Source organism: Lottia gigantea (assembly GCF_000327385.1).
Source record: "Lottia gigantea unplaced genomic scaffold LOTGIsca_127, whole genome shotgun sequence".
NCBI classification, from domain to species: Eukaryota; Metazoa; Mollusca; class Gastropoda; family Lottiidae; genus Lottia; species Lottia gigantea.
This window is the reverse complement of record NW_008707370.1, coordinates 97,781-118,606: the sequence shown is the minus strand read 5'-3', so window position 1 is coordinate 118,606 and position 20,826 is coordinate 97,781. Positions and strand designations below refer to the sequence as shown.

Genomic DNA, 20,826 nt, shown 5'->3' with positions numbered 1-20,826 from the left:
TATGCCAGGAAGCACTGCAAAATGGGTGAAAGCATCGTTGACTTCAAAGGCCTTAACGTAAGACGTCTACAGTTGACCTCTGTGGTTAGGTACGACTCGTTTCACTGTGATATCGGCATCGGGATGAATTCAATAGTTAAACGCCTGTGCACTCTTGCCAGCAGGGAACATCGGAGTCTCTGTATGGAGATTTCGTATAGGATGTTGGAACTCATACTTATATGCTCAGTTTAAAGAACCGCTTCTGGTGCAATTAGTCCAATGCATAAAATCAGTTACGATGGTCCCATTGTGTATCAGACTGTGACTAAAAAGACATAAATTTAATTGTATCATATTTACAATTTATTAGCACTATTCATAAATAATAAATATTATATACATTTTTAATTCGCGGCTACAGATAGATTTGGTTGATACCAGCGATTGTAGCCAAAACCTCTTGATGGTTGGTAAACCTTTAATTGTCTCCCTTTAACTGAAATATTGTCTGCTTTCGATTGTTTTACACTTTGTTGTGGTTTTCCTTCTGTATTGCTATTTTTCGTATTTTTGTTTTCAGCGTTCGATTGTTTGTACCATCTATTGTATCCAAATCCAGTACTTTGTCTCACAGGTTTGGAAAAGTCGTCCCTGGTGTTTGTCGATATGTAGGCATATTGATTATCGTTTGAGTATATCGAAGACCTGCTGGAGTTGTCCAGGGCACTGTCAATCGAGTTCTGGGAGTGAAAAGTTACACGAACAGGGTAGTAATAGTAGTCTTTGGTATCACGACCAAGCCGTTCTCGAGTGGCAGGTGCATGCGAGTCACTGGAGTCATCAGAATGACTCATTCTATCAAAGTTGTATTTGGAGCTAGAATCAGAGCCTTCGCAATAACCACTTGTAACCGACGTTGGAGGTGATGAAGACGTCGAAGACAACGACGACAACGATGATGATGATGATGATGATGAAAACGATGAAGAAGATGGGTCAGAGACCATGGAATCATCAGACCAATCACTGGTATCAGAGTAATCATACCATGTTTCTTTTATTTCACTTAGAGACAGCTTCTTGCGACTTCCGATGGTGGTTGGCGTTCTTGAAATGTCCAATGTTCGGCTAGTGGATGTGCTCGTCTTCGATGTTCTTGAAATTCTCTTTGTCATGCTTGTGTTAGATGTTGAAAGACTATTTGTTAAACTCCTGGGTGAGTGATCGGCGGAAATGTACCTTGATGCTGTTCTGCTTTTAGATGTTCTTGAAAACGTCTCCTGGGAAGCTCGCCTTTTTTGTTGTGGTATGTCAGATCTTCTTTCGTCATCAGATGAGTAATCAGATTGGTCAACATCGAAACAAGATTTCCAGTATCCCAAAATTTCCATGATTATTCTGAAATAGTCAAAATATTCCATTGTCAATGACATTTAAACCTACATTGAACTAGCTATGCTGAGTTTGAAATTAGGGATGAGCAGTGCGGTGGCATGTTCCGGACCGGTTAAGTAAGCACATCCTTCCTGGTATGCGACAAAGTCGTGTTACACCAGGGGATCTTCACAAGCCAATACGGCAGATATATTCATTCATTTATGCCAGTGAGGAAGTAACAAAGACGTGGAGTTGCTCGTTACCGAAGAGGTCGTCTCGGTAATGCTGCTCTGTGAAATGGTATGATTGCAAAATTATTTGGTGTTGGGCAAAAAATCCACGGGGATCAAATACATACCTTAGGTGAATGTTAATGATCAGGACACTGTTTGATAATTCGCAATATTTGTCTGAAAGTGTTTTGAAACTAAGTAGCTGTTTGCAAGCTGAATTCAAATGTTGGTATGAAAATTCCAAGTTTTCGTTTCCATTTATATGTAGTTCAACAATGGCATACAAATTAGTAGCTTTTTATGACTGATTGCCAACTTTTGCAAAATTTTACGAGAAGATTATAATCGCTTTTCCATGATTAAACTTTTATTTTTAATTTTTTAGTTGAAAGAAGAAAACTGGAGTAAAATTTGGTTAATTTGATGAGCAGTGATCAGGATTAAGAAATTAATCGGGATTAAAAATTATAAAAACTATTATGTATGTTTTGATAAGATATAAGCTTAAATTTATTGCCTTTTTTTGTGTCCTTGATTAACTTATTGAGATATTTTACCGTAATTTTTGTGTTGTTTTAAAACCTTTTTTCTAAATTTGCTGTAACGTTTATGTTGTTTTTGTTCATTTTGTCAAATTGCGTTCATTTGTTCGCCCTTGATAAGATTATCAATCGCCATTTTTTCAAAAATATCTTCTAAATTGACTGTAATTTGTGGTTTATTTACCCGAAATATGTGGTTAATTTGTGTGATGTTTTTACACAAGTCCTGGCCAAATGTTACTTTTATCATAAGTGATTTGGCAAAGAAACGACAAAATGCAGATTGATAATATGAACATAAGATGTCGTCAAAGAAATTAACAGTGTAGGTTACGTCCCTTTTATCATGTTGTTGGCAAGAGTTGCGTCCCTTGAAATTTGAAAAATTAATAATCTTATTTTGACATTACCTCCATTGAAATTGATTTTTTTCAATAGGTTTACATTTTTGCATGAGTACAGGTAGGGTCTACCATCTACAGATCATGCTTACTCTTTTCGAAACACCTGAGGGTCCTTCTCTTCAGAGGATTCCACTAGTATATTGCCTTTACTATATATTTTGCCATTTTTGGACGAATTATTTGATTGACGGAATTATCTCTCATGTACGGATTTTTATTTACTTAGTTTTATTAACTTAAGCTGATAAAAGACGAGGTGCGATGTACGGTGCAGGATGATCGATACAGTAGAAAATAGACGTAACAAATCGTGTCCGCACTTCGTGTGTTCACTTCTTCTATTTTAGTGTGTATCGATTACTCCGCAACGGACACCGCAACGGACACCGCAACGGACACCGTACCTCGTCTATTCGCGGCTTTAGGCAGGGATTTTGTTGTATTCAATTTTTTTTATGACACTAGGTAAGATGAACATATAGGCTACTATAGTTCCAGTCTGAGAATATAACTCATCTTTTAATCGATCTATGATGAAGAATTCCATTAGATAAGATTTGACAGAATAATAGATACTGCAGACTTAAATCCATTGTTTATTAATTACAACAAAATAAATTTCTATTATCGATTTAAGTACATTAAATATTTTCACTGTAAACTAGCAATATGCAATCTGGAAAATAAAATAGACTTCACTTTCACACAAAATAATCAATAGCATACAATATTCTTTTAAAGTAACTGGTGATAGAAAAATATCGATTCTGTATCAACATGTTGAACAATTGGAACACGGTAAATAAAAAGAAATAAATGGAGTTTTACGTCCTCCTTACGCACTTGAATGGGCTAATGAAAACGGTGTATGCAGTGTACAATAAGGGAAATTTTCTCAGGACAGCGACAATGACCATCTTTTTATCGCTTGAACAACTACAGGGATTACATTGGAAAATGCTGCGAGTGGATTATATGTTAGTTTTAACCTCAATCCGAAGAATTGGCAAGAAAATCTCTTAAGCATCCCGATCAAAATAAAAGTAAAAATTGAACAGTTGGTCAATGTCCACTAAAACAACTTTGTCTTACAAATTAGAACAGTTTTTGAATCGACGCAAAGATAGCGGTAAAATATCCTTACTAAGCCAATCAGGGGCAAGAAAAAGCAATAAATTTAAGCTTCTATCTTATCAAAACATAAATAAAAGAATTTATCATTTTTAATCCCGGTTAATTTTTTAATCCTGATCACTGCTCATCAAATTAACCAAATTTTACTCCAGTTTTCTTCTTTCAACTCAAAAATTAAAAATAAAAGTTTAATCCAGGAAAAGCGATTATAATCTTCTCGTAAAAATTTACAAAAGCTTTCAATCAGTCATAAAAAGCTTCCATTTAGCACGATTCTTTAACAATTTTCTCTTTAACAATAGATAGACTTATGTTGTTTATTGAAGATATAGTACCAGATGGAAAGCAAATTACCACGTGAGATCAAAACACTCGCAAATGTTGAGCAAATTGAAGTTGAACTCTGGTTAATTATAAATTATATTAAAACAAATATATTTATGGATTGGCAAAATGATATTGATATACATGGATACGGAATGTCCATAATCGTTGCAAAAAAAGTAAGGCATATTTATGCTATGTAAACTTAGCTACGCGTACAATTAGGACGCATGTTATCCAGATCTACAGTTGCGGCTGAAGAACCCGGAGTGGAGGTGGGCTACATACAGCTGCCTTTAAGGAAAGAAAAAGCGCCTTTCCCTGTCCCTCATTCGAGCCATAATGCAGCTCAGGAATTATTCGTTCGATTTTAGCACATGCAATTCTATTTACATTTCCGACAAAGAATTTTACGGAAGGCCTCTCGGAAATCTGGACTACTAAAATTATATAAGAAAGGATTGATTGTGGAATTCAGATACGTCATCCAAAATGTTATGGTGTACACAACATGGGGTACGGCGTCGGGTTTTACGGCACTGATGTCGAACACAACATGAAACGGTACCCAGCAAATAACGTACCCTACTAGAATGTACGATAACGTTACAAAGACTTTCTTTTCACGTTTTATGGTCGACGCCTCTTCCGAATGACTCGCCGCTATTTTCGATGTTGGTTTGGCTCGGGTCGATAACTCATTCGATGCTTTAGATGTCGTTTGGATGGCCTGTATCCTTGCGCTTGCACCATCCGAAGATAAATCGTCGTCGGCTCCAGATTCTCTGATAGAGTTCAAGGTCGCTGGTTTTTGTTTTCTTGCAAAGAGAGTAGCACCCGTTACCGATATTTCTTCTGCCGCCATCTTGGATTTCGGAGCTCCGATTGCACCTACTTTGGCTCGTCTTCTCACAAACGTAAAAACTTGAACATAACAGAACAGAAGCACAAAGCAAGAACCATGATGTCCAATAGCAGCAATGAAAATGACAAATTCTGAGTTGAGTGATGGTTCCCAGATACACATTCCTGGCCTCTGGTGTTTGATTCTGTCTGTTACACAAGCTGGCAGCCATAAAACTATCATTACAGACCTGAAAAGATACAAGATATTGGATGAGGAACTGTTTTTATAGCGTTCAAAAGGACTGTCTTTAGACCCTAACTGAAGTGGCTATAGTCAAAATAAAATAAAACGAACGAAAGGCTGACAAAACAATGGCTATACCCTCTCTCTCTCTATTGACACTCATGATAAAAAAATGGACTTCACAATATTAACAAAACCTGTATTTCATTGGACAATGGGAAAAATATTTAGTGACAATTCCCGTATACAATGTATAAGAAACTTAAACACACTCTTATTTTAAGGAACCAACCGGGAATAAATTACTATATGTTTTTTTAATAAAAATAAGATAAGAATGATGCACGAAAAGAATACCACAAAAAAAAAAATTGGCACAAGATGACCTTTAAATCCATTGAAACCAATGGAAGAAATTATCACAGATCGCTGAAACTATTCTCCCGTAGGATGTGTTTATCTCCGATTATCGCAAATGACCTTCCTTACATAAACACGTTTCCATTAATATCTATTATACCATCGATTTTAAGATGTTGAAAACTTCAAGTTATTGTAAAGTTCAAACAGCCTTTCATATGTTTTGTTTTTTACCAAGTAGTTTTGCAATAAGCATAATAATTCAAGCTTTTCAGCAATAGTGGTTGTATTCAATGGCACTGAAGACAGTTGGAAGGAGAACTTGGGATTGGATTGGGAGAGGCAAACTGAATTGTTTTAGGAATCCATTTTAAAGCGGAGGGGGGGGGGGGGGGCTTTATTCTTATATTATTACATTTTTACAATAAAATAATGCACGTTACAACATAAAAAATTGTATTCTGGGCCTTGGGTGAGAGAGTGAGAGGGGAGGGGAGGACAATCAAATCCACGTGTGTCTAGAATTATCTGTTCTTAATACACTGCCATAAATAGTAAAGAAATAAAGAAAAAATTCTAGTTTGGAATATATCTTTGAAGGAATTATGCGATTTTCGTACGTTTCTAGTGCTTCTGAAGACTATTTATATATATTCAAGACTTGACTCACACATCCCACCCTCTCCACAACATTGCCAATTTGTCCCTTCAAGGAAAAGATTCCGAATGAATTCTACATGAGCTGTTGACTCGTGTGTACAAAATATATTTTTCATTGAATTAGGACAGACTGCCTGTGAGAGATTTATGAAACGGGAATGTTTTAGCTATTGACGTCTACAAGTAAAGTACTTATAGGGTTAATTCAAATCGACAAGCGGAATCGAAGCGATGATTTTAATTCAGAAATTCTAATTGGCATTTTAATAATTAAGTATCCCACATTAAAGCTCTAATAGAACTTCAATTATATTTCTAAAACATATCTTAATTGAAATGGACGTCTTCAAAGTGTATCCAAGCAGACGCGCCACATAATTGTCATTTATCTATCGGATCAAGTGACTGATAAAACTGTTTCCAGGATTATCAAAGGCATCGTAAAGAGGTTTTGTAGCCTTTTTTTATGTATATCAGGGACACCTTTGACTTCTATTTGTGACATTCCAATTCTTCGTCCAATGCCCGGGGCTTCTGCAATTCCAAAAACGGTTAACCGAAAATGACGTAAGAGAATTCGTAACCATCATACCTCCAGACCACAATAACGTGATGATATATGTTGTGTTATCTCCCCTTAAAAGATGGCGGCATTTCTGAATAAAAAATTGAAGCAAAATGTGAATGCGGTTACGAATTCTGTTGCGGGAGCTACGTCATTTCCTGTTAACTCTTTCTGAAATTTCAGGAACGACAGGAATTGGACGAAGAGTTGGAATGTCCTAAATAGAAGTCAATGGTGCCCCCGATACACATAAAAAGGCTAGAAAATCTCTTTACAATCCCTTAAACAAGTAGGCCTATTAAGGCATAGGGTATAATATTTTGACCCCATTTTTGCAAGGCTATTGCAATCTATTGGCGATATAAAGATATAACTATTGAACGACTTTGAAATACCAAAATTTTAAAAAATTCTTGTCAGGGATGCGTTCGATGTACTTACCATACTACAGCAATAGAAATATATGATTTCTTAGCTTTGTGGTGTGTTCGATAATGTACGCTCCAAGACACGGACCAAAATCTATCTATTGAGATCACTATCAACGTAAAAACTGATGCGAAAGTCATACCGTAATCACAAAATATCCAGAAACCACATAAAAATTCACCAAATGGCCAATATCCGAGGATATTATCTATAATATAAAAACTCATAGCAGTAGCGGCGACTCCGATGTCAGTGATCGCCAAGTTAACTATGTACAAATTGAAAACTGTTCGAAGTTTCTTTTCCTTATAGAATGCTATTAATACCAACACATTTCCAGCAATAGTGATGAAAACTACGCAATATAAACCAAACCCTAATAGAATTCCTCGCCAACCTATTGTAGTGATCGTCCCAGAAAATAATGTTCCGTTCTCTAAAGTCGTATTTTCATGTGTTACGTTATCCATCATACTTCGATACCAATTTTGTCAATTCGCCATCCTATAGCAGTGGTCGTCTCAGAAAATTGTTTCCTTCACTAATGTAGTCTTTTATGTATTGTTTTTCACTGTATCCATGATACTTCCAAAACACCTACTGTCACTCTGTACTGAGTCGGTCAACTCTGTGACTTCACATAGCTGATAATGTTTTTTTTGCATTGAGGAAATGTTTCACGTATAACTTATTTTATTACCTACGCATGGGTATTCTATTAGATTAATGGTTTAATACAATACATGTACACGAAGAATCTACTGGCTCATTTTCATATTCGTGCGCACACAATCAAGGACCACAATACGTAAAGTCATCCACTGGCAATTCCGCATTCCAAAAGGTGAACTAAATTCCGTTCCTTTCTGTTAATAATTGTCTTCACAAGATTCCAACACTATTGAATGCAAAATGGTAAAAGAATCAAAGGCGTCAATGCCTTCCATTAATAATCTTAGTCACAGTTAGACACCAGTTATATGTCATATCATCTAACATGAACGTGGACTTTGATCGGTTCCTGCAATGAACGCCATTTCCGGAGAGTCTGGAAGATTCTCGCTTCCGCCCACCATGTCGGGATTTATAATTCCTCTGAGCGTGATTTATTCTCTAGCTATTGATTCAAAGTTTTGAAAGCTTTTATCCAATCAGCAACATACAGAGATATTGTGGCGGGCTGGCAGCGCCAGCCTCTCGAGACTGGGGGTAAAAATAGAACGCAAACTGACTCAATGGACAACTGTTGAGACTGAACGCCAAATGCAGCAACTCTGTGGAGGCGAAAAATTAGCAAGCTTCTCATGGAGCGGTTTGGGAACGTTTCGAACATTTGAATTGATTTGGTGCATTTTGACACATATTTTGGAGAAAAACGTATACAATGTTATTTTTAAAAAATGTATGGGGTTACAAATGGGGGTGCAACCCCACTAGCGCCGCCATTGATAGAGATATAATTGATAAAGGATATGTCAGCAAGAAGATTGTCATTGTACACGTATATAAGCTGTGAGCTTCCTTGGTCGTTTCTTATTCACTCGGTATAATGAAGTTAATTGTAAAGTATAATTCCATTCATTTAATATTCTATATTTCAATAACAATTTGCTATTCTTCCTACTAACTCTACAAAAACAAATCGAAGGCCATGCTGTACGCTTTGAATGCCTTTTATCATTAGCGTACAATCCAATCAAATCACTGCCTTTTCGAACTTCTGTTATACAATAAAAGTCTGTTTAGTGTGCTGAATAGTGAATCATTTTGTCAGTTTTATGTTGAGAATATTTTAATATTATTTGTGAGTTATTGCCCTTGTATTAGTAATAGGTTTCCAGGGTAATCCTTGATGAAACTGTCTATGCTTCATACTTCGTAAGATCTAGGACGACTTCCACGTTGGCAATGATTTTGGAAGAGTTGTCTGATTTTTTGCCCATGACTTGAGCAATGATTGATTCTATTGAAAAAAAATCGAGTTGGTGTCCTAAACTAGCCGCTGACACACTACATCCGGTTGAACCGGAAGTATACTATTAAGCAAAAAGCGATAAAGTACTTGACAGAAAGATTGTAAACAATATGGTTGTTTGTTAAATACTAGTTATTGTCTGCGTTGTGAACTTGAGTTTTGATGTTCAAGAACGTGCCTAATAATGCCAAAGTATAAGACCCAGTTCGTAATAGCCTGACTTTGTGAAGATGCTAAAATCTATAATTCCCTTATACATCGCTTATTCATCAACTACAATACTAACGCCCCGGTGTATAAAAATGTATAATTCATAATATTAGCTTCATCTGAATCCGACAATTACTTCCGGTTAGTGCGGTTTGGTGATTTAGAGTTAACGTGCTAACGAACTCGTATAGCGATGTTATTTACTGACATGTTAATTCAAACAACCTTGATTTTTTCTCATTATTCCGGTTGACCTAACTGCAAATGGATGCGTAAAATCACGAATGATCAATGCCAAGAGTCTCTTACAATCAGACTACTTCTGTCAGACGAAGACAGTCTAATTAAAAATAGACCAAACTTTCGTTCCGTTTTCTTTAGCTTTTATTCTTAATATAGCCACTTCAGCTGGGGTCTAACGACAATTAAATTAACCCTTTGACCTAACCTGATACTACACTGCGTCACAAAATACCAGTGCTGGAGAGAGTACAAATTTAATTGGCTAAAGCAGACCCCATCGATTTAAGTCAAAAGTATAATATGACAAACGTTCAAGAGGGCTGTCGTTAGACCCTTACTGAAGTGGCTATATTGAAAATAAAAACTAATAAAAAACAAAAACGGAACGAAAGTTTGGTATAATTTCAATAAGACTGCGACGAAGATATCGGAGTGGATGATTGGGGCTAAAATAATTGATGCAATTTAAAGTTTATGTAACCAGAACGTTATTGAAATGCTTTATCAAACTACACGTGGACAAAAACAGAATAAGATTGTTCACCATAGATGTACACGGTTTGACAATAAATACTGTGGACAAAAACGATTATCTAATTATCAGTTTTCTACGTAATTGTAATTATAATTGTAATAGACAACAGAATAATGTTATACAAAGAAGTCATTGTGAATCTGTTTGTAAATAAGTCCCTAAGGAATAGAGCTTAAGTTTGGATTTTATCATTGAAATTAGATTTTTTACGATCATAGAGAACTATTGAATGGAGTTGATAATGAGTTTAAAATGAATATTAAGGCCGGTTGTACGTTGCAAAACGACTAGAACTACAGTAGAGTACCTTAAAGAGATTGTAAAGAGGTTTTCTAAAATATTTTTATGTGTATCGGGGACATTGAAAGCAACCATTTGCGCCATTCCAATTTTCAATTAGACGACTGTGGTTACTGCAATTACTGAGATATTTGATTAGCAAATAGTCACACCAAATTTCAGCTTGGCTCATCTTTAAAATTGATTGGCATTTCACAAAGATTCGGTAACAATTCATAGCAGATCCGGTTGTAGGTTTCACGACGATCTTGCAAATGGCGTTAGTTCCTTCAGGATGTAGACGTCTTAAATAATGTAATATAATGATCAATAACAAAATATTCTCACTGTTCAAATACTGTTCAATACATCAATTGTATGATCATTTTATAAAATATGATACAATGGATCCAGCTAGTTCTAGATTAAACGTCCTGTAGTACTTCAGGACTTTTAAAACCGTCGTGCGTTGCTTAAAAGGGATAATACCTCTTAGAATGGACATAAATTTGAATTTCAAACTTGGTCAATAAGTATATATATATTCATCAGTTGACTTACCAGGTGCCATGATTAAAGAATAGAATCTATATATATATGACGATATATCAACATGTTAATCAAAAGTACTTAGATTAATGGATATATTGAATTCAGAGATGAAGGACAGTGGAAGAACAATAACCAGAGGGGAGAAGATACACAGGGAGTTGAGAGATCTGTAATGACTAATCAGAGGGAAAGGAATATGAGAATTATAATTTGAAAGTAGAGTGGACGGACAGTAGATGAAGCACGGGTGTGAAGGAAACTGGGTATATGGAAAAAAGGAGGATTGGTGAGAGAGAAAGAGAGGCAGGTATACGGAGGATTCGGAGGCGAAGAGGAATGTCAGGAGGAAGATGCAAGGGGAGTCTGGGGCTAATAGAGAGTAATTGGGATATTCTCTTATATTGAGAAATACTTATTGTACCACCGTGCAATGCTTCGAATTACAGTACTCCGAAGACTTATAATCGGTCACCATCTTCTATACCTAGAATTACCTGATACTTTAACAACATGGGACTTAAAAAAAATTCATAAGTAGTCTCAGTGGTTGAATAAAATTGTAAAGAATTCCCTCACTTGAAGTAAAACGTATATAATACGTTACTACTTAAATTAAAAATTTTGACTCTCAATTCATACTCTTTCAATCGATCTCGCTAATGACGCCTTAAAAATTAAACAGAAAAAAACAAATAATCATATTGTAAGGAAACAATGGATCCAGGTTAAACGGTCCACAGTTCTTCAAGATCTATAACAATCTAATTATTAACAATAGCGTTTTCCGGTCTCGACTGTAATGTAAGGAGATTTATACCGAGGACTAGAAGTTAAATGAAACACGAGTTTTTAAAATACGTAGATTTTAGATTTTTTATATGCCTACTATGGCTGCTCCTTGACGAAAAAAAAAAGATAATAAAAAATGTTATCAAGTTTATATATATATATATATATATATATATATATATTTGCTTCCGTGCAAAATCCCTTAGGCTAGGCATTTGACAATATCTCTAGTTGAACTATTTTAAATAGGTCATACTGCGTTTGATCCCGGATCTTAATTTCTTTGTTATTAGAATTATTGTTGACGTTATGGATGACCGATTTTTAAGGTTTATATTACGTTTTTAAAAGACTGTATTAAATCTAACATATTATTAAATTACATTGGACTCTCCGGGTACAAGTGACCTAAAGCTTTTTAAAAATATTGTATTCTTAGTCCCGAAATTCCAATGCATTTAACAATTTGGATTCCAAAATTCTATAATCTGCCGAAAAAAATAACCACAAGATATTAGTTAATACAAATACCGAGTACTTCAAACCCGAATTGCTTCGATAAGCGAGACGTAAAATGCCATTTAGCTGGAGAAATGAGACAAAATTACGTATTCTAGTACGTCACACCCAGACTAGGAAAGCCTGTTCTTCATTACGACAGGAGTGACGTCTATCGGTCATTTGATTGACATAAATAGTAAAGTACTTCCTGTTAGTCTTTCGTGGGATAGACAACTTTTCAAGGTTGGCTCTAATCGAAAAACTGACGATTTATAGGAACTAGTGGCATCAAACATCCCTGGTTAATTTCAAGTTGCTTGTCAAAATAGCTATCAGAGGAAGATGTTTCGGACTAGTTAATTGCAAAAAGAAGTCGATCTACATCTGAACATATCGACGACGCTAAAAAGACGCTGGTCCGACCCGGTCACACCCGCCCCCAAAACTTTCAATTTTTTATCATTTTACATAGTCAAAGAATGGCCTGTGGCCCCCGTGGAAGATTTTGTGGCCCCTGCTCGGTCCCCTTATCTGATGTTTTGTGTTTAATGTATCCGAATGATTTAAGCATGTTTATAATACTTCATCTTTTGCAAGTCTTACATTACCCAACAAAAAACCAATACGGTGATAAAAACTGTAAAGCAATTCTTGTCGGACTGTACCTAAGGTAAACTTGTCCATTACCATTAGATGTACAAATATTGAATTAACCCACATCCATCTAACACCATTCCATTATAAAGTTGTGGAACTTTAATGTCTGTTTGTTTTGAATCAAAGCGTGAATTCCGTTCATTATCTACCTTTGTTTTCTCGAGCTCGAGACAAAAATAGATGCTTACATGTCAGAACGAATTTATTATGAAAAGACACTTCTGTTAGTAAAAGCGCAGTCAGAACTACATTTATGGCCGTAGGAGTTGATTTGGGAATCAAAAATTAAAATTGAAGGCCTCTCTTGCATTCTGAGATATTATTTGATTAACTATGCTAATTGCTTAGTTTGATTATACTGTATACTTTGGTGGACTTTGTTCAAGCAGTCCCTATGGTAGTTGAGGTACTACACCGATTGTAGCACACGAGGCCTAGGTTTATTGTTCCAGTCGACCAATAAGACACTTTTCATCTTAACCCCTACATCAGAATTACATCACTGACAGAGGGATACCAGGTTTAAAAAAAAATTATCATGAACTGCGCCAGAATTGAAATCTGTAGCCTACCATTTAGATTCGAGAACATTGAGCTCCCTCAGTTCTAAAATGGGTTGTTGTAAAGAGGTTTTCTAAATGTCTAATTTGTCGGGAACATTTTTGGCATCTTTTTTGCACCATTCCAATTTTCCATCAGATGTCTGTGGTTCCTACAATTCCACTGAAACTAAGTTTGATGACGTCAGTAATCGTTAAATATGTTTTATTCGATATTAGTGACGTCACAAAATTTTAGTGAGATTGCAGGAACCACAGACGTCTATTTGAAAATTTGAATGGCGCAAATCGTTGGTATCAGTGTCCCCGATACACATAAAATTTCAGAAAACCTCTTCACAATCCCTCTAAGGTGCGCTAATATGCTGCATAATGAAACATTGTAAGTTGTTATAACATATCCAAATGTACTTATGTTTTCACCTATTTTGTTTATAGGTAGGGGTGTAGGGTTACTTCCGAACCGGATGTTGCTGACCCTTGACCTAGTCCTGAATCCAGTTCTTTGTTAGTTTGAAGGTCTTCAAGGCATTAATTATCATGTAAATAATCCTGTCGTCAATTAGAATACAGATGTTGTCAATAATTTGTACGTTTTTATTTTTTTTTAACCAAAATTATGTTTTTGACATTTTAACGATATTTCATTGGATGTTGCGATGCCCAATGGAGATTTAGATCCGTTTGAAGCAGGTATATAAAGGTGAAAATTTTGTTGTTACACCAAGATACCTGAAGAGGTAAAAAGATCGTCTGCTTCTAACAGTTTTAGCCTCGATGTCACCACCGCAACCAACCATGCAGAAACCAATTGTATTTGAACAGGTGGGTCAAAATTTCAGTAAAATTTATATAAAAAACGAAACATTATTTTGACATCAAATTGTGTGTTTCACTTGGTGTTCTCAGAACAGATCGCATAACCCTAGCGTTTGTTTTGGACAAGTTTGGCGGTCTGTTCCAAGTAACGTCACTTGAAGCATGATTGTCCAAAACAAACGTCGTGTCTTTGCGAACATTAACGACAGTATTGACCACCGAACGATGTCTGGCGTTTCTAACGCTTACACCACGTTTTGGCGACCTTAACACGCTCTGGACTAATCTTCCGTCGTCGTGGCAACTGGCGCTGTTATTTTCCTCACAATTAAGTTCCATTCGGGTTCGATCAAGAACATTGACTATATTTTAATTCTGTTAATTTCGATTTTTAAAAACACTGGTTAATTAGTTGAATTGGGTAATTATGAAATCAAGGGCGATGAACGCTAATTTTTTAATTGTGAATCAATATTGAATGTCAAAAAATAAATTTTAAAAGGCAAGAAATCTAACTCTATAATGATTTCTTTATATTTGAAGGTCAAATTGAGTTGCCTTTGTTGTTCTCCAAAAAGGTTAAATTGATTTCATAATTATTACCCGTTGAGCTAACTTCGCCCTTATCTGAAAAGCGAATCTTCGTGATACGTTTATAAGCAGATGCTATTAATATCCATACCTTATTGAATCTTACCAACCTCTGGTTCTTTTTGAAAATAATTTACGATTCAGCAAGTTTGGGTTTCGTTGTCGATACGCAGCGCTCGGGTCAACTTTCAGTTTCGATTTTGTGAGAACGCATGCTGCTTAAGGCAACTGGAAACAACTGCAATTTTTTAATCTGCGGTACAGCGATTGATAAGATGAGATATTCCCAGATTTAAATGCAAGAAGTCGTTCAAATCCAGTCTTGCCAGATAAGGCAGGAATAAACCCCCGAGTTACAGAGCTGGCTGAACTCAGGCCAATGCTGCAACAGTATGCTGTAGGATTTACAGAGAAACCCACTAGGCAACTACACTACCAACATCATTTAAAAAAATTATTTTCTGTTTTAGGATGAAGTTCCCAGGAGTAGATCAACCAAGAAGATCTGTATCATTGCCTCTACAGTTATCTTGGTAGTTGTTATTGCAGCAGCTACTACATTTGGTGCTATAGCTTACAACAATCACTTATTCTACAAAGAGGTAAGACCACATTATTCAAGACTTCCGGTTTATTGAGCTGTACACCGTTACGGAAGAGAAATGGAACTATTTTTTGCATCAAAGAAATATAACACAGTTGATATAGGCGAATATTGAAAGGAAAAGCAGGCTTATTGTTTAAAGGGTCAGATGCGCCATTTTGGGGGGATGATTTTAGTCTTGAATATATGTAAATAGTCTTCATAGTCAAATAGTACTAGAAATGTACGAAAATCGCATAATTCCTTCAAAAATATCTTATTTTTACTGACTATTTTTATGTATTTCTAATCTGTATATCACAGAGTGTCTTAAATTAAAGAGTCGTCATTTTAACATTCAAGCGGATAGTTCTGGACACACATTCCAAATTTCGACTATGAGCTGTTAACACTATTACTGATTGGCTTAGCTAAACGTCCCGTTTCTGAGACTAAAGTATGATTGGTCAAAAAGAATGGCGCATCTGCCCCTTTAATTGCTTAGTTTGAATATCGGCAATGTAAAATGATGGCGATTTCCCTCCTCGAAGCCTTCCTAATTTTACTTTGCATTGTATTGTCGCACTCGAAGCAGACCAAGCTTACTCTTTTCGAAACACCTGAATGGAGATACTTCTCCTTGGAGGAGTCGACTATAAAACGTTTACTCACGATTTTTGATAAGGTTTTTATTAACGGAATTGTCATGCATGTACGGATTTTTATTGATTTGTATGATTTTTTAATTATAGAAATACGACACCAAAGCCAATGTTGATGGTATCGAGCTTCCTGAACATATTCGTGTTGACTATAAAAATGAAATTATCTATGTGACCAATGAAAAGAATGGACCAGTTGATGCTCTGAATGCCCTCCACAATTATGAAAGAGTAAGTATTTTTATGAGCTCAATAAATACATGGATTGGAATAGCGATTGGTTAACCATTAAGTTGGTTCTTTGGAAAGACAAGGAATATTCCGGCTTAGAAAAGTTTTTCCCAGTTTGCAGAATTATATATGCAGGTGGATTATATATTCAATATGTCAAAAAGCAGAAAAGCGAAACTTTATGGTTTTCGAGACCCCCCGTCCCCTAAAATCGGATTGAGAAGATATGTCATGGCGCCCAAGTAATAATGACGACCAATAAAGTATTTCCTTTGAACTTTGAACTATAACCAACCATGATAGATAGAATTCCACTATACGTTGATCTTACCTTTTCAAGGTCATTCATAGCAAACGTTAATAGGGACAGTGAAAGGCTGTCCCCTTGTCTGACACCAATTTATACTTAAGCTAGTCACATCTTTTATAATTACTAATTACCATTAGAAAACACTATTGATTTATTACCTATTTATTTTCAGAAATTGTTAGCTTTTAATGATTTGACTGCCAATAAATGTTTCATCGATGTTTTGGACGACACATTTGATGAAGGTTTGAAGAGATGGGCCTCCCATGCTGTAAGTATTATAACCATTTGATTAAATGTATCAGATATATAAGAAAAGAGTATCGCATGTTTGCGTTTGTTTACCCTTTGTCCTTTTTTGTTCTCGTTCGCTCATTGTTGCTTTTTTTTATGTCACACCACATAATGGAAAATGAAAACATCATTGAATTATTGTTACGTTGACGAAAATGATTGAATGATCAAAATTTTTGAATTTTTTTTTAACTCATTTTCATCAAATTTTTCATTGGCTAAATTTTGGTTCACTTAATTGTTAAGGATTTCACAAACGCGTGACATACATTTTGACTGACAGGTTCTAAGTAAGCTAGATCTTATAGTAATATTTTAGTGGTGTTGGTCTTTGGGAGCAAAGCCACATTACATATTGCATATTACATATCATGAAATATTTTTTGAAAATATTATGTTTCATTATATAATTACAGGGAAAAGTTAGGAATCCAAAGAAATTTACTTTTGAATACCCCAGTGAACCCATTCGTCCTGAAATCTTGAGAAAGTTTGGTGGTGATGTTATTGCTGATCATTGTAAAAATGTCACCTCCCATTGGGTAATCCGAGACGTTCCAGTCGTTGAAAATAGCCGAAACAAACGACGAGCAAGTAAGTACTTTTTTTGAATGACATTTACTCTTTCAAATTGCGGTGTATGTCCAGCCAGCAACCATGAAAATTATGACGATTAATCATGGAAATTCAGACGACTAACCATGGAAATTATGACGAGTAACCATGGAAATTGCGACGAGTAACCATGGAAATTACGTCGAGTAACCACGGAGATTACGTAAATTAAGTAACCGTACAGATGCATGGAAAGTGTGGTCTAGAGTTTAATGAAAGCTTTGATACATGGCTTAATATAGTTTTTGATTAACTACAAAAATTTCAAAATCCGCTATCGGTAAGGAAGCAGGTGTTGACACAGCCAGTAGCACAGGGGTATGAGGTGATCCGGAAGGATGAACATCAGATATTTCTGTCTAATTTGTACTTTAATTTCGATAAAATAAGCTTTCGTTATAATTTTACAGTCATTAACTGTTATTTGTTTGTGTTTCTTTCAGTGGCCCTTCAAGCAGCTTTCTGTTGTGAACCATGCAAAAGCGGGCGTACAATGCGAGCTTAAACTACAAAACAATTCCACGTACACAGAAACTCAGGAATTCCAAAACAATCTGATATCTATTAACATCTATATATAAAAACGCCAACGATTTACTGAACAGGATTACGCAATTGATAAACGATTTTATTTAAATGAGATGTGAATGAGTAAAAGAGAATAGTGTATTAGATGTGCGAAATTTATTAAGTTAAATTCGGGATAATGGCCTAAATGTGATTAAACTAATTTGAATGTACGTTATCACATATATCACCAACAATTTAATAACTGTATTCTCGATTGTCACAAAAACAATTTTGGTATCATTTTATTGGGGATTATTCGAAATTTGTATGATTTGATATATACCTTAGATCTTTCTTTTTTTAACCCATACTTGTATTTTATATGTATCCACCATTTACCTTTTGTATGAATGTTTTGTTGATAATAAAATTCAAAACTGATATATATTATTTTAGAAACAATAACAGATATGTCAACCCGACATGCATTTTGGTGAATTCTGTTGGCTCAGACTGTAAAAGTCAAATGATTTACCAGTCACTTGCAAGTGTGCTTTCGTCTTGAAGTAAGAAAATCCTGGGAAGGATGTTAAGAGTGCAGAGAAGAAAATTTGTTAGAGGGTAGATATGTTGTGACAGAATGGGAGTTGAGGGGGTTAAAAGGTCAGGATAAGTTCATAGTTAGTAAGGCCGATATTATTGCACAGGATAGGGTGGTGTGGGGGGTTATTCTCTTAATTTGAGACGTACTCATTGTACCTCCGTGCAATATTCCGAATTACAATACTTAGATGACTTCATGTGGTTTGCTTCTTTCAACTCTCTACCAACAACTGAACTGCCATAAATTTGGTTTCAAAAATATTCATAAGTATCCACAACGGTCAAATAAAACTGCAGTGAATTATTTTCTTTGATGTAAAACGTATATAAAACGTTGCACTATGATTTTGATTGATTTTCAGGCAGACTGTTCGCATATTGTTATTGAACTGTTCATATGGCTGAATGTCCAACAAACGACGTGTATATACGGAATAGGTCATCTATGAAAACAGAACTATTGATTTCGTTTGCTGATATTTTTTAGTCTCCATCTAACAAGATTTCATCCAAAGGCCCGACCCAAGGATAGTATATTTTTAACCAATAAAAGCGCGCCATGTAGAACCGTTTCCTGAAAAATCGAAAGTTAACATTAGAACAGGACTGTGGTAGAAAACCTGAAATTGAGAAATAAAATGACATTTCTAGTGCAGAAAAGAGATCGAGAAATATCAAAGAGAAATAGAGCGACTCGGAATATGATAGCCCACATGCTGTTTACAATATAAAGTACCTTTTATAACCGACTATCCAGTAGCGAACTGAGGATGTTGTTTTTCTTCTATAAAGAAGATGATGACTGCATGGATGGGGCGGGCAATTAATGCGTTGTTGGTGATATTAACCGACCGACACAAAACAAGTCAGTGTTCTCTACTTCCATCAAGGTACTTGGTAATCCAGAACACTTCTTTCAAGTCCTTCAAAGAAAATACCATTGTTTACGGCCAAAAACATTCTATATGCTGTCAAAAGGACAGGCCGCATTGCATGGGATGAGATGGTCAATTAATGACCGACTTTTTCGGAAAACAAGTCAAAGTTCTCTACTTCCATCAATGAATCGTACTCTAAGACCCAGAACACCTCTTTCAAGTCCTTCAAAGAAAATGTCATAGTTTACAGTCAACAACATTCTATATGCTTGCTAAAAGGGCACTAGGAAGAAAGAGCAAGACTTTGATGTCTTAGTATAATGAGGCTGTCATTAATCCATGGGCCGATGTCTTCGAGTTTTATCAAGAAGGAAAACAATGCCTTCCAAGATCATGAAACAACGTCATTATAACCCAACTGAAAACTGGACAGCAATTGATCAACTTCTGCAATATGACAATTGATGTAATATCATACGTCAGTGAGCAGCAAGGTGCTTCTATTGGCTGGAACAATGGATTGACTTCTGACGTCAGAGTTGGAGGTTACCTGGAGCCAAAATATGTCAATTGTCCAGGAAAAGGGCTCAAAGTCGGACGACCTTCCTCTGAGAGTTACTTGGATTCCATGTGTGCTTATGGTGGGAGAGGTGGTACTTGCGGAAGTCGAAAAGGGGTATGAAGATTACGAAAGGTTCGAAACATGGGGCCTCGTGGTCTTTCATCGGACCACCGGTAAAGCTTATTCTTCGATTCTCGGCTTTCACTAACAGGTCCAATGAACTCTTGTCGTGTCCTTTTTTAGGGGAGGAGGTGGGGGGACCATTCCTATCCTAAAAGAGGCTGGTCCGGCGTTAGCTCCCCCACCACCTACCTCACTTTTAAATTTGTGAAAGAATCCCTTTCCCCCTTACATAATATTATTCATAGACACAACCCTGTATCTTTCATTTTGGATGTTATTTGAAACCCTATCGATAGTTCTGTTTTGTTTTTCAATGGTAATGAAATACGTCCTCAGAGACAGTGGGAATAATTGAATAAATGGCACGTTGAATCAAATATTAATATTTATATTGGCTGTAATTGATTAGGTAACAGCACATAGATCCTTCATAAAAGTTCATAAATAGTAACTTGGAACATTTTTATTGAATTAGATTAAAAATCGAAGATATAAAATATTTACTGGGCGTTATATTAATTGCAATTTTTTTCATATTTGAATATTTTTTAGAGAATCTTTTATCGAATTCTATGAAAATCGTAGCTGTAAAAACAGTATAATTATGCGTAGAATCTTTCCGCGGGTAATTATCACATTTTGAA

At 35.7% G+C, this 20,826-nt stretch overlaps 3 protein-coding genes across 3 annotated transcripts; 1 reads left to right on the top strand and 2 right to left on the bottom strand.

The window, feature by feature from the left end:
• Nucleotides 1-386: 386 nt before the first annotated feature.
• Nucleotides 387-1,403, bottom strand: LOTGIDRAFT_172104 (hypothetical protein; the record flags this gene model as incomplete). Its single annotated transcript, XM_009048687.1, has 1 exon — nt 387-1,403. The coding sequence occupies one exon, from the start codon at nt 1,401-1,403 to the stop codon at nt 387-389; it is 1,017 nt and encodes a 338-aa protein (XP_009046935.1).
• A 2,984-nt stretch (nt 1,404-4,387) lies between these two features.
• Nucleotides 4,388-7,492, bottom strand: LOTGIDRAFT_54386 (hypothetical protein; the record flags this gene model as incomplete). Its single annotated transcript, XM_009048686.1, has 3 exons — nt 4,388-4,641; nt 4,747-5,090; nt 7,113-7,492. Coding segments are annotated over 3 exons (978 nt in total), but the record flags the coding sequence as incomplete, so codon positions are not given.
• A 6,643-nt stretch (nt 7,493-14,135) lies between these two features.
• LOTGIDRAFT_237987 (hypothetical protein) lies at nt 14,136-18,460 on the top strand. Its single transcript, XM_009048685.1, has 6 exons — nt 14,136-14,226; nt 15,282-15,413; nt 16,147-16,287; nt 16,770-16,868; nt 17,308-17,485; nt 17,950-18,460. Exons 1-6 carry the CDS (start codon nt 14,179-14,181, stop codon nt 18,009-18,011), a joined length of 660 nt encoding a protein of 219 aa, XP_009046933.1. The 5' UTR covers nt 14,136-14,178; the 3' UTR covers nt 18,012-18,460.
• Nucleotides 18,461-20,826: the final 2,366 nt, after the last annotated feature.